This window comes from Chenopodium quinoa, unplaced genomic scaffold (genome assembly GCF_001683475.1).
Source record: "Chenopodium quinoa cultivar QQ74 unplaced genomic scaffold, ASM168347v1, whole genome shotgun sequence".
NCBI classification, from domain to species: domain Eukaryota; kingdom Viridiplantae; phylum Streptophyta; class Magnoliopsida; order Caryophyllales; family Amaranthaceae; genus Chenopodium; species Chenopodium quinoa.
In genome coordinates this window covers 2,563,501-2,575,644 of record NW_018743292.1, presented here as the reverse complement: position 1 = coordinate 2,575,644, position 12,144 = coordinate 2,563,501, and the positions used below count along the sequence as shown (strand labels likewise).

The 12,144-nt window shown below is 36.2% G+C and overlaps 2 protein-coding genes across 2 annotated transcripts; both read left to right on the top strand.

Annotated features, from left to right (window-relative positions):
- The first annotated feature begins 575 nt into the window (after positions 1 to 575).
- Positions 576 to 7,164, top strand: LOC110736358 (protease Do-like 10, mitochondrial). Its single transcript, XM_021916562.1, has 8 exons — positions 576 to 1,117; positions 1,665 to 1,910; positions 2,242 to 2,437; positions 3,038 to 3,297; positions 3,640 to 3,767; positions 4,169 to 4,372; positions 5,040 to 5,090; positions 6,659 to 7,164. Exons 1-8 carry the CDS (start codon positions 679 to 681, stop codon positions 6,896 to 6,898), a joined length of 1,764 nt encoding a protein of 587 aa, XP_021772254.1. The 5' UTR covers positions 576 to 678; the 3' UTR covers positions 6,899 to 7,164.
- A 425-nt stretch (positions 7,165 to 7,589) lies between these two features.
- Positions 7,590 to 10,784, top strand: LOC110736359 (L-ascorbate oxidase homolog). The gene is made up of 4 exons (XM_021916564.1): positions 7,590 to 8,393; positions 8,599 to 9,204; positions 9,444 to 9,956; positions 10,183 to 10,784. Exons 1-4 carry the CDS (start codon positions 8,131 to 8,133, stop codon positions 10,481 to 10,483), a joined length of 1,683 nt encoding a protein of 560 aa, XP_021772256.1. The 5' UTR covers positions 7,590 to 8,130; the 3' UTR covers positions 10,484 to 10,784.
- Positions 10,785 to 12,144: the final 1,360 nt, after the last annotated feature.

Genomic DNA, 12,144 nt, shown 5'->3' with positions numbered 1-12,144 from the left:
ACATATAACAAGATATTAGGCTAAAAGCCATGCAACTAGAATAAGAATGAACGATTCTCCCAAACAAAATCTCCTCTACTATTATATTGGTCTAAACTTCAAAAGCCTCATTTTTATTTATTTTCCCTCCAAAATGACAGTTTAATGAGCTTGTTACAGCGACTTTGTTTTGATCTAATCTAAGTCTAAGATGAGCTATTCACTCCCAAGTTGAATTCTTTTCCTAGGTTACATGACTACATCACCGTTAGGATATTATATGGATGCTATCATTCAATTTAATTTTGCTAAACTTAATTGAACTTAACTGATTTCTTATTAATACGAAGCATTACTTTATAATTCGAACATGACTTAATTATAATTTTTTTGCGACAACTACATGTCATTTCACGCCTTGAAAAAACGATTTGAATCGATCATTAAGTCCACAATATAATCCAAAAAACAGTCGATCATGCGGCAATCCCAACCACTAATCTAATACAGAGTAGTATTTCATCTAGTCATCCTAACAACCCGACCAAAGGTTAGGTTCAGTTCAACTTATTTAAAAAATAAGCCGCGGGTGGCTAGCCCATCGCACTTGACCATCTCTTCACACAGCAACAGGGTAACCCCCTTAAACCCTGCAAAACCCCCCAAATCAACCGCAAACGCCATTGGAGGAGGAGAGCGATGCAAGGCCATAACCTCCGCCGAGCAGTCCACACTCTAACCTCTTCACTCTCTCTCCTCCACTCTCTTCGCCGTCGACCCCTTCTTTCTCTCTCCTCTTTCTCCATTCATAAACCTTACTCATTTTCCTCTTCTTCAAACCCCACTTCATTTATCAAAGTTAATTGCGTAAATTTCCCCAGATATGTTGTTACTGGGGCAATTAATCATACCCATGTTCCCAATTTGTGCAAAAATGATGAGAATAATGATCAATTGGATGATCATGAAGTGGGGTTTGAAGAAGAAGAAGTTTCTGGGCATAAATTGACGGAGACGGATGTTTACGCTGCAGTTGAATTAGCTCTTGATTCTGTGATTAAGATATTTACAGTTGCAAGTAGTCCTAATTATTTTCTTCCTTGGCAAAATAAATTGCAGCGCGAAACTATGGGTTCTGGTAAAATTTACCCCTTTTTTTTTCATTGAATAGTTATTTCATTTTTATGTTTATAAATTCGTTTATGCTTAACATTTGTGGGTTTCATTTATATTTATGTTTTAATTTGGTTACTGTTATGAACTTATGATATTTATTAGCAGTTTGGGCTGTAGTATATGGATAAATCTCTTAGAGTTTAATAGGGGAGAAATTTTGTGATTGAAAGTCTTGGAACAGTAATGTGATCACTATGCAATGTTTAACCTGATCGGATAAACGACACATTAACTCGTAGTTTCGCTGCGTTATGGGGGGAAAAGGTGGGAGAATTTTAAGTCTATTGGTAGTGAGAAGTAAAATGGGAAATGTTAGAGAGTTGTGGAAGTAAAATAGATGATCAATCGTGTTCAATGCACTGTTCAAAAATTTGGTTCCACTGATCGAATGTTATCGAGGTTCTGGGGAAGTATTACATTAAACTTACTTTGAATGCTTGACTGCTATATTTTTAAATTCAGTCATGTATGAAGAAATAAACTTTGTTGATGATATTGTTTTCTCGTAGGGTTTGTGATTTCTGGAAAAAAGATCCTGACTAATGCTCATGTGGTGGCGGATCACACGTTTGTGCTCGTTAGGAAACATGGATGTCCTACTAAGTATAGAGCAGAAGTATTGGCAGTTGGACATGAATGTGATTTGGCTGTCCTTGTTGTAGAGAATGAAGAGTTCTGGCAGGGTGTGAACCATTTGGAACTTGGAGATATTCCGTTTTTGCAAGAAGCTGTTGCTGTTGTCGGATATCCCCAAGGTAATGCTACATGGTAAATCTATTTGGATTTTCATATTATGGAGTATTGTACTAGATAAATGTCTGTTGTATTCTTCAATCTCATCAAATACATATAAATCGTGTCTTCCATACAAAGTCACAAAGTATTAGTGCATGTGCAATCTATGGTCTGGGATGAAGAATTTGAGTTTTCTTGTTTATAACCGTTAAGGCTTACAAGCAATGAGGACAACAGTCAAAATAAAGGAGTTGTAACACTGAGCTATTGCCTGCATACATGTTGAATTTTTAAATGATTTATTATATTGACTTGACTTAGCAGCTGATAGCATTTTATACTCACCTGCAGGAGGTGATAATATATCTGTAACAAAAGGTGTTGTTTCCAGAGTTGAGCCAACGCAATATGTACATGGGGCTACTCAGCTCTTGGCAATACAAATTGATGCAGCTATTAATCCGGGTAATAGTGGAGGCCCGGCAATCATGGGAGATAAAGTTGCTGGAGTAGCTTTCCAGAACCTTTCAGGTGCAGAAAATATCGGGTGAGTATGCTATGTGATTTCAATACGTATGTAGCTCTTGGACAAAGGAAAATCATTTCAGCTAGGTGAGAGTGCTGATGTGGGAAATTGTTCTTTCTTTTGCCCCTTGCCTAGCACTTGTTACTACCTCTGTTCTTACTTAAGTATTGCTTCAGCAAATCATTTTATTGACAAGTTGAATTATTCTATATTTTTCAACGGTTACTATGTTTTGTTTTGCTTATTATATAGATAGGGGTAATGTAGCTGATTGGCTTAAATACTTAGTTCTTGTTAATGACACACACATGTAAGTAGATGGGTTACAAAGTGAAAACTTTCTTTCCATGGCTTCATTCGTACATTTACAGTCATAGCCTTCATACGTGTCATAAAAAAGTGGGGTTCTGAGGGTATCTTGGGTAGCTTAAAACACAATCTTCTAATATTTTGAGACTGCTATAACTCTTCCAGAGCATTTCAAATAAATATTTCGTATATATGATTATTACTGGATGGATAGAGTAGTATCCTAACAAAAGCATATATAATGAAAGCTCATAAATAATTTAAGCATCTCCTTTGTTGTTCTTTTACTTATATGTGTATAATCTGTTGCAGTTACATAATTCCCGTGCCTGTGATAAAGCATTTTATAGCTGGTATAGAAGAACGTGGTAAGTATGTGGGATTCTGTTCTTTAGGTTTGTCGTGCCAAGCAATGGAAAATCAGCAGCTCCGAGAGCACTTTGGAATGGACACTGGAATGACTGGGGTGCTTGTGAGTAAAATTAACCCAATATCGGAAGCTCACAAGATTTTGAAGATAGATGATGTTATTCTTGCGTTTGATGGTGTGGCTATAGCCAATGATGGGACAGGTACTTGTTCTCTGCAACTTTGTGATATTGTAAATCAAGAAACTTGTGCTTTGATTGTTTATGTGTGATAACCAGCAAAGACCTTGTTGTATAAGGGATTGTCCATAAAACTGGTAAAGTATTATTTTTTTACCTATATTGGTGAATGAGATATCAATTTGTTTCAGCATGTTGTGTAATTACAAGTGAAAAGGAAGGTGTGTATATTTCTTCTTCTTGCCTGTTTCCTAGCTATTAACAAGTCTTTTGAAAACTTTATTACAGTATTTTCTTTTGCACTGGCATGTAGAGTGCTTACTGTATTGCCTTTCTGATATCCTGAAGTGATTACTACAATGGTAGTTCCTTTCAGGAATAGAGAGCGAATAACTTTTGATCATCTGGTCTCCATGAAGAAACCAAATGAGAAAGCTGAGCTGAAGGTGTTAAGGGACGGCAAAGAGTGCAACTTCTTGATAAATGTTCATCCTGTAAGTCAGAACCTTTTTTGTATTTTTATTTTTTTAATGATATGCTCTTAATATATGAATGACCATACCTATGAAGAGCAGAACCTCACACAAATTCATTCAATTGTATACATGCACACTTGAACTCAAAGGGGATAGATCACTCACTACTGGAAACTTATGATCCAGCTGGGTTGCTTTAATGACCTAAAAAAAAAATTATGATGGAGCAGGCTCTTAACCTCATGAACCCAAAGAGTGCCATATACCCTTTTATTTAGAGAACTAGTGATTAAGTTGTGGCATTGGTATTGTGCCTCTGGTGTTTTTGTGAACTTGTTTGAATTTATATGTTTGTTGCATTTACCATGGCAACAATTCTCTACGGATGATATTTATATTGGCTCAAAATTCTCTTGCAGTTGCAACCATTGGTTCCTGTCCATCAATTCGATAAGCTGCCTAGTTACTACATATTTGCTGGTCTTCTTTTCATCCCTCTGTCCCAGCCATACCTCCATGAGTATGGAGAAGAATGGTATAATGCCTCGCCACGTAGATTGTGTGAACGTGCACTCAGAGAACAACCCAAGAAGGCTGGTGAACAGCTAGTCATATTATCGCAGGTATCTTTTTACAAGAGACAAATTTCATATGTAAACATCAAACTGTTTTTGAATGTGTCAGAGAGCCCTTCTTGGATCCACTACAGTTTTTCTTATTCACCTCTGCATTCCTCCCCCTTTCTTCTGTCTTCCAGCAAGATCTTTTTGAAGTTGGGTGGGTTTAGGCCTAATTATATCTATTACCTGAATATACATCAGCAAATCGCGCTACTGCAAAATCCACAATTCACCTAGTATTGTTTGAAGGCAAAATTCAATATTCTAGGTAGGTGAGATTGAGAATCAGTGAGGAAACTGTGTATTTGACCTTGAAGATAAACTTGTGATAGTTTTTCTGAAGAAATTATTTAGCTTATTTAGTGGTATTTAGAAGACTGCTGGTATCACATGCCCTTTGTTCTTGCTGTATCTCATCTTTCAGTCATTGCAAAATCTAGCTTTCTGACAAGTTGACCATTCAAATCTTTCTGGTTATCTCCCATAGTAAACCAAAGGAAACCAAACTGAAACCCAATTGGCCAAGCTTTCACAAAAACTGTGAGCTACCCAACCCACTCTTTTCCTTGTGCCCCCCTCTTTTGTATCTGCATTGGTTTCTGCTGTAAATTTTCTACTTTGAGTAACTTTTAATCAATGGCATGCTGCTGACACTGACCTTCTCTTTCAGGTTCTGATGGATGATATTAATGCAGGATATGAGCGTCTTGCAGAATTGCAGGTACTGTGAAAATCTTTTTTATCTAAAGATTCATCTCATTTTTTATGCTTCTAGCCTAAAATTCCCAAAATGATCGTGAACTTTCTGTGACATGATGTTAGTGATTTCTCCTTACATTTTCACCATTCGTATAAAACCTCGTTGACTTTTACGAGCTTGAAACATGTCTAACACTCTAATATTATCACTCTATTAGCCACTCCATGACATGGGAGTTGCATTCTGTTGTCCTTATAAAGTTGACATCATTAAAGTCAGCTAAAAGGACTTAAGGCTAATATTAGACGACTGAAGGCCACGTATATACATTTCACTTCACAGTAGTGACCTACTAGATTTACTTCAGATATTGCCTTGTGCAGCCCCCAAGGTTTCGATTGGCCATTAAGGGGCACTCATTCTTGGAACTTTATACACCTATTGATAGGCCTCTTATGGTTCCAACCAACTTATATGACATTAGAGGACACCCCACACACTGGCCCAAAAGTGTGGATTATAGCCTTTAATTTTGGACGATTTTAGACTTTTTTTGACCCCGAAAAGAAACAGGTCAGGGTGCTGGTCACAAACCCCAAAACATAACGGGAGTCTATTTGGGTGATTGAAACCGTCCACTTTGCCTTCAAAAATGCCAATTTACCCGTTTACAACTTATGTTCCCTTCATTAACTAAAGGCCACCGTAGGACTTTATATGACCTAATAGTGGTCATATATGGTGTCAAATAATAGTATATGACCCCAATATGCATCTCATACAATCTCGACATTTTTCGACATCGGATCTCAAAACCTCTAAATTTGGTCAAAAAATGTGGATTATAGCCTTCAATTTTGAACAATTTTGAACTTTTTCGGACTCGGAAAGAAAAGTGGTTGAGGTTCTTTCCATAGATCCCCCGACATTCCGGGAGGCCATTTGGGTGGTTGGAATGATCCACTTTGCCTTTAAATCGTCAATTTAGCCATTTTCGTACACGCCTCCTTTAATTAACTACTAGTCATATATGGTTTCAAACAACATTATATGACTATGGGATGCATTGGCATTCAATGCGGGGCGAAGTATATGGTTTCCTGGTTGGTTAAATGTTGTCTCCCGAGATTTTTTTCAACACCTGAGCCTCCAAAATTGGTCCAAAAGCATTAGTTGGCCTTTAGTTTTGTACAATTTTGGACTTTTTCGGATCTGGAAGTGAAACAGGTGGGGGTATTTCCCATGGACCTCACAACACCCCGGGAGGTGTTCAAACTGTACGTTGCAGCTGATGTCATTTGAGTGATATCACATAAGCTTAGATATACTTTAGTTCCGCTTTAACTTTTGTGGGATATTGAAAAGAAGATGGCAAGGAGAAATAACTTCTTGTGTGCTTGGGCATTTTTTTTTTCCCTTCTGTTGACCATAAACAAAGGTTAATTTTACAGGCTAAAAGAACATAGCCACCTCCCCAGACAATGTTTTTCTTAGTTGATTGCTCTTTTGTTCTTGTACATGCTATGGTGTACGTACAATACCTTTGATTCCTCTCCGTTTCAGTGTCTGACAAAGATGTATGTTGACAGGTGAAAAAAGTGAATGGAGTGGAGATTGATAATCTAAAACACTTATGCCAGCTTGTAGAGGAGTGTAAAGAAAAGAACTTGAGGATTGATTTGGATGATGATAGAGTTATTGTATTGGACTACCATAAAGCTAAGCTTGCAACTTCTCGTATTTTGAAGCGACATAGGATCCCTTCTGCTGTGTCTAGTGATCTCATTGAGAGTGAAGAGGAAGAAAATGTTGCTACATCTCAGAACTGATATATTCTTTCCAGTTTTGGCCATAGGTTTTGTAGTTCTATGTAATTCAAGAACGCGATAATTCAAATTATTGTACCGATGATATTCAACCTTTCCTAATGAGCTAATGGTGAGGGAACATGCAGAAATATTGGTGAAGCGCTTTGTTTCCTAAGGGTGCTTAATCAAATATTTGAGGCAGTCAAGGTAATTTATCTTACGCTTACCTGTATACTACTTATACAGAGTACTATTCTGTCAAGCTTATAGCTTCATTTTTAGCCGAACAGTGAAATTAATGTTTTGTGCTTCCTTTGTTTCTTAATACATACAACAAGTTGACTTTGTTATACATTCATTAAAAGTCAACTTATTATATGTATTGATAAACGGAGGAAATTTATAACCATAATCCAATTTGCAACTTGAATATAACAGGGAAAAATGCCAACATTAGCAAGTTTTGTTTTGTTTTGTTTTTTTTTTTAAATTCCACTATGCCTTACATCGTTACAGTAGATATACCAATAATCAGAAAAATAAAAACATTAAATTTAATCGAATCATTTTTTAATTTATACATCAATATATATAATACTGAGGGATTTTTTTTGCTATGTTGAAGTATATAATTCAGAAATTATGTTATTTGTATACCTTAACGTTCAAAGACTACACCTAATACTCTGTTATACCTTTTTTTTTTTTTTTTTTTTTTTTAAATTAACTTATATAAGACTTAATTTATGTTTTTAGAAGTGCAGTGGGAGATTGTTGTTGACCATGTCAATTCAAGGTAGTTTGAAATTCCACAACCAAATTACCATTATTGCACATAAAATACAGTACTTATAGATTGACAAAAAATTGTCAATCTACCATTTAAAGACAAAAGAAATTGAGAGGCGTTTGGACAATACAACCGCAAAATTAGAAAAAGTAAAAAAAGAGAAAAAAAGAACAAATGTACTAATCTTAGATTATTAACCATACTTAGAACTTTGATGATGAGAAAATCCAAAATTAGGAAGAATTTGGAAGGCTACCCTTATTATAAGGAATATCTCCATCTTCAATACCTTTAGTATAAAGAAGGTTAATGGCGATATTGAAGCTTGAGCTAACAAGCCTCGAGCAGGCTAATCCTCTTAAATAACAAACTAAGCATTATAAAGAAGAAAATTTCATTTCAAACAAAATAATTTAAGGGAGGCCTTAAGATTAATTTATCTTGTTAGCTCTGTAATATATGTATGTATAACATGGGAAAGAGTATAACCGCCTTGTCTTTGTTACCATGGCTACTTTCCATGGTTGTGATGATCGTTCGAGCTGAGGATCCTTACCTGTTCTTCGATTGGAAGGTTACCTATGGTACACGTTCTCCCCTCGGAGTTCCTCAACAGGTTGTTCTCATCAACGGAGAATTCCCTGGTCCTAACCTTAACACAACCACGAATAACAATATTGTTGTCAATGTGTTCAACCACCTCGACGAGCCTCTCCTATTCCACTGGTTTGTATACTCTTGTTGCTCATTTGGTTCGCATAATTCACATTGCTTTTCCTAAGGCCATTTTCACCTATGTCAAGGCAAATACCGCTAATCAGTATAACATAAAAAATTACGTACACAAGAATGAATGTTACCATAACATCTATGTATATAAGATCAAAATTTTATGACTTATTTTTCATCTTGTTAATTTTTTTTTTGGTAGGAGTGGTATTCAACAGAGGAAGAACTCATGGCAAGATGGTACACCTGGAACAATGTGCCCGATTCTACCGGGGACAAACTACACGTACCGGTTCCAGGTGAAGGATCAAATTGGAAGCTACTTCTACTTCCCAACTACCGGCTTCTTAAGGGCAGCTGGAGGATATGGTGGGCTTAGAGTGAACAGCCGTCTGTTGATTCCTGTCCCATTTGCTGATCCCGAGGATGACTACACCGTCCTTGTAGGAGACTGGTACCAGGACAGCCACACCGCTCTTAGGAAACGCCTTGACAATGGCAAGTCTCTTGCTAGGCCTGATGGTGTGTTGATGAATGGTAGGCAAGGTAAGGTAGGTGATGCTAAGGAGGAGCCTCTCTTTACGATGAAGCCCGGAAAGACTTATAGGTACCGAATTTGCAATGTTGGAATGAAGAATTCCATCAACTTTAGGTTCCAAGGTCATATCATGAAGCTTGTTGAGATTGAAGGATCTCACACTGCTCAAAATGACTACGACTCCCTCGATATCCACCTTGGCCAGTGCTACTCTGTGCTTGTCACTGCTGATAAAGATCCTAAGGACTACTACATGATTGCATCCACCAGGTTCGGATTTATAATATATAACCAACTAGCATGTTAGACATTTAACATGGTGTACAATATTTTTCGTCCTTATTAAGGTTAAGGGCATTGCAGTCTTTCAATGTCTTGGTGTTAGATAGCTATCTAGCTTGACTCTTAATGTCTCGGTCACTTTAATTTGAGCCACAAATTTCTAAGCACGCAAAGTTGTTATAAATTGTGGCATGCTAACATTGTTACTTGACCTTAATTTATTTTAGGTTCACCAAGTACCACCTTCAAGCAACAGGCATTGTACGTTACGAAGGTGGAAAGGGTGCACCTTCAACAGCCCTTCCTGAGGCACCCGTGGGCTGGGCTTGGTCCTTGAACCAGTTCCGATCCTTGAGATGGAACTTGACCGCTAGCGCAGCCAGACCCAACCCACAAGGGTCTTACCACTACGGCCAAATCAACATCACTAGAACTATCAAGTTGGCTACCACTGCTGGCACCGTTGATGGAAAGCTTCGCTATGCCATCAACGGTCACTCCCACACTGACGCCGACACCCCATTGAAGCTCCTCGAGTACTACCAAGTCGCCAACAAGGAGTTCAAATACGATGTCATCAAGGACGAGCCACCATCCAACATCGATTCCTTGGAGAAGTTCACCACAGGGCCTAATGTACTTAACGGCACCTTTAGGAACTTTGTTGAGATCATCTTCGAAAACCATGAGAAGAGCATCCAGTCCTTCCACTTGAACGGCTACTCCTTTTTCCCTGTCGCGTAAGTATATAAACCTTTTGCAACTTTGGAATATTTTATACCTCATAAATAATACCCCAAAGTTGCAAAAAATATGAAACGGAGGTAGTATATTAGCTACAATATTCGTACACTCTAGGAAATAAAGCCTAGTAATATATATTTGTTGTCATACATGTTATATACTAACCTTCTAACAACGATCAATTTAAATATACAATTTTGTAACAAAATGTACAATAAACAGGATTGAAGTAGGCGAATGGACCCCGGAGAAAAGAAAGAACTACAATCTCCTAGATGCGGTGAGCAGGTACACAGTCCAAGTGTACCCGAAGTCATGGGCAGCCATCATGCTAACATTCGACAATGCCGGTATGTGGCAGCTAAGGAACGAGTCCCCGGAGAGGGCATACTTGGGGCAGCAGATGTACGTGAGTGTTTTGTCCCCGGAACGATCGCTTAGGGACGAATACAACCTCCCGGACAACTCCTTATTATGTGGTGTTGTCAAGAACTTGCCAAAGCCTCCACCTTACAGCATCTAAGTTGATAATTAATAATTCGAATCGTACACAAAAATAGCAATTTTTTTTTTCCTACAATTTTTTTTTCTTAAGAATTTGTTATGGGGTTTAAATTTTTTTCATGGAAGAATTTGTCATTATTAAGATTTTAGTAGAGAAAATTGAAAAAGGAGGTGCCATTATTGAATGGCATCAACTGAGTGAGGCATTCTGTTGTATCTGTATTAGTCTTGGAGTTATTATAACATTGTATCCAAGCAATGTTTTATTTCAATGCCAAAAACACAAAAAAATTTGTTCAATATTTTTATCTTCCATGAATAAATGCTAAACTTTTGCAATAATTTGTGATATATATAAATATATAATTTTTATTTTCTATTGATTGAAAATGATCATAGATGTATAAATTATAAAGTACTCATCATATTTTAGCAAGTATATAATGCTATTTTGTCTTAAAAAAAAAAAGTATATAATGCTATTTTTTTTAAATAAAAAAAGTATATCACAAAACAAGAAACAATTATCTTAAAAATCCACACATGTGTATCATAATTTTTTTTTTTTAATTTTATTTTAATAATAAGAAGCTGTTTTTTTATGCCCTTTCATTTCACTCTTTATACTATCACTAGTTTCTTTATTTTTTTCGTTGATCCTCTAAAAAACAGCCGTCTTTATTACAAACGAGCATAATAAGTTAATTAAACTATCATGAATTAGATTATGGACAAGGGTGCATAATGAGTAATATGTACAAAAAGATTACAAATGCTTAAATTAATTAAAGAGCAATATGACACACCCCACTACAATATTTTATCACAACGACATGTTCTTTTACATATGCACTTGTGTTCTTTTACCGCACAATTAGTAATCTTATCACTCCATGCCCATATTTTAGGGTTATTAAATTATGGTTGACAATAAAATGAGAATTTTACAAAATGTGTTTAGATAAACAAACTATTGTTTATGTGTTTGAAAAATTATCAATAAGAAAATGCTAAACTGCTAAAGGGAAATAAGAAGACTGGCCTTTCACATTTATTAGGGAAAATAATTCTATTTTTCGGATTATGGTATACTCCCTTCGTCCCTTTTTTATATGCCTATTTCTCTTTATTATGTGAGTAATAAATGTTAGAAATAGGCATGTAAATAAGAGACGGAGGGAGTACAAGAAAATTGTGTACAAAAAGGTTTTTGAATTAGTTTAATTTTCCACGTAGTACGAAGTATGGAATATGAGGAGATCAAATTTGTTGTATACAGGTAAACAATACACACACTATTTTTTGGGGTGTATAGAGAGTTACGAAAAGCGTTATGCAAACATGTAGTATCTTCTTACACAAACCCCAAATGATAAATGTTATCTTCTTACAAAAGTTCCATGATTTCCTTGATTATTTTTTGTTTTCATTTGTTTTGGAATAAGCCACTCTTAATTCACTCCTCTAACCAATTCATTTGTCTTTTTTGAACGAAAAAAACCTCTCTTTCTCTCCTTTTCTATTGTAACTTCTCATACAGAGAGGAAACAAAAGTGATAGCTTGCAATCTATAGATCGATCCAATCTAATCATAAACACTTTCATCGATTCAAATAGGATTCAACCCTAATCATAATTAGCCTTAAATCAAATGAAGGAATAAACACTTTCATTGACTAA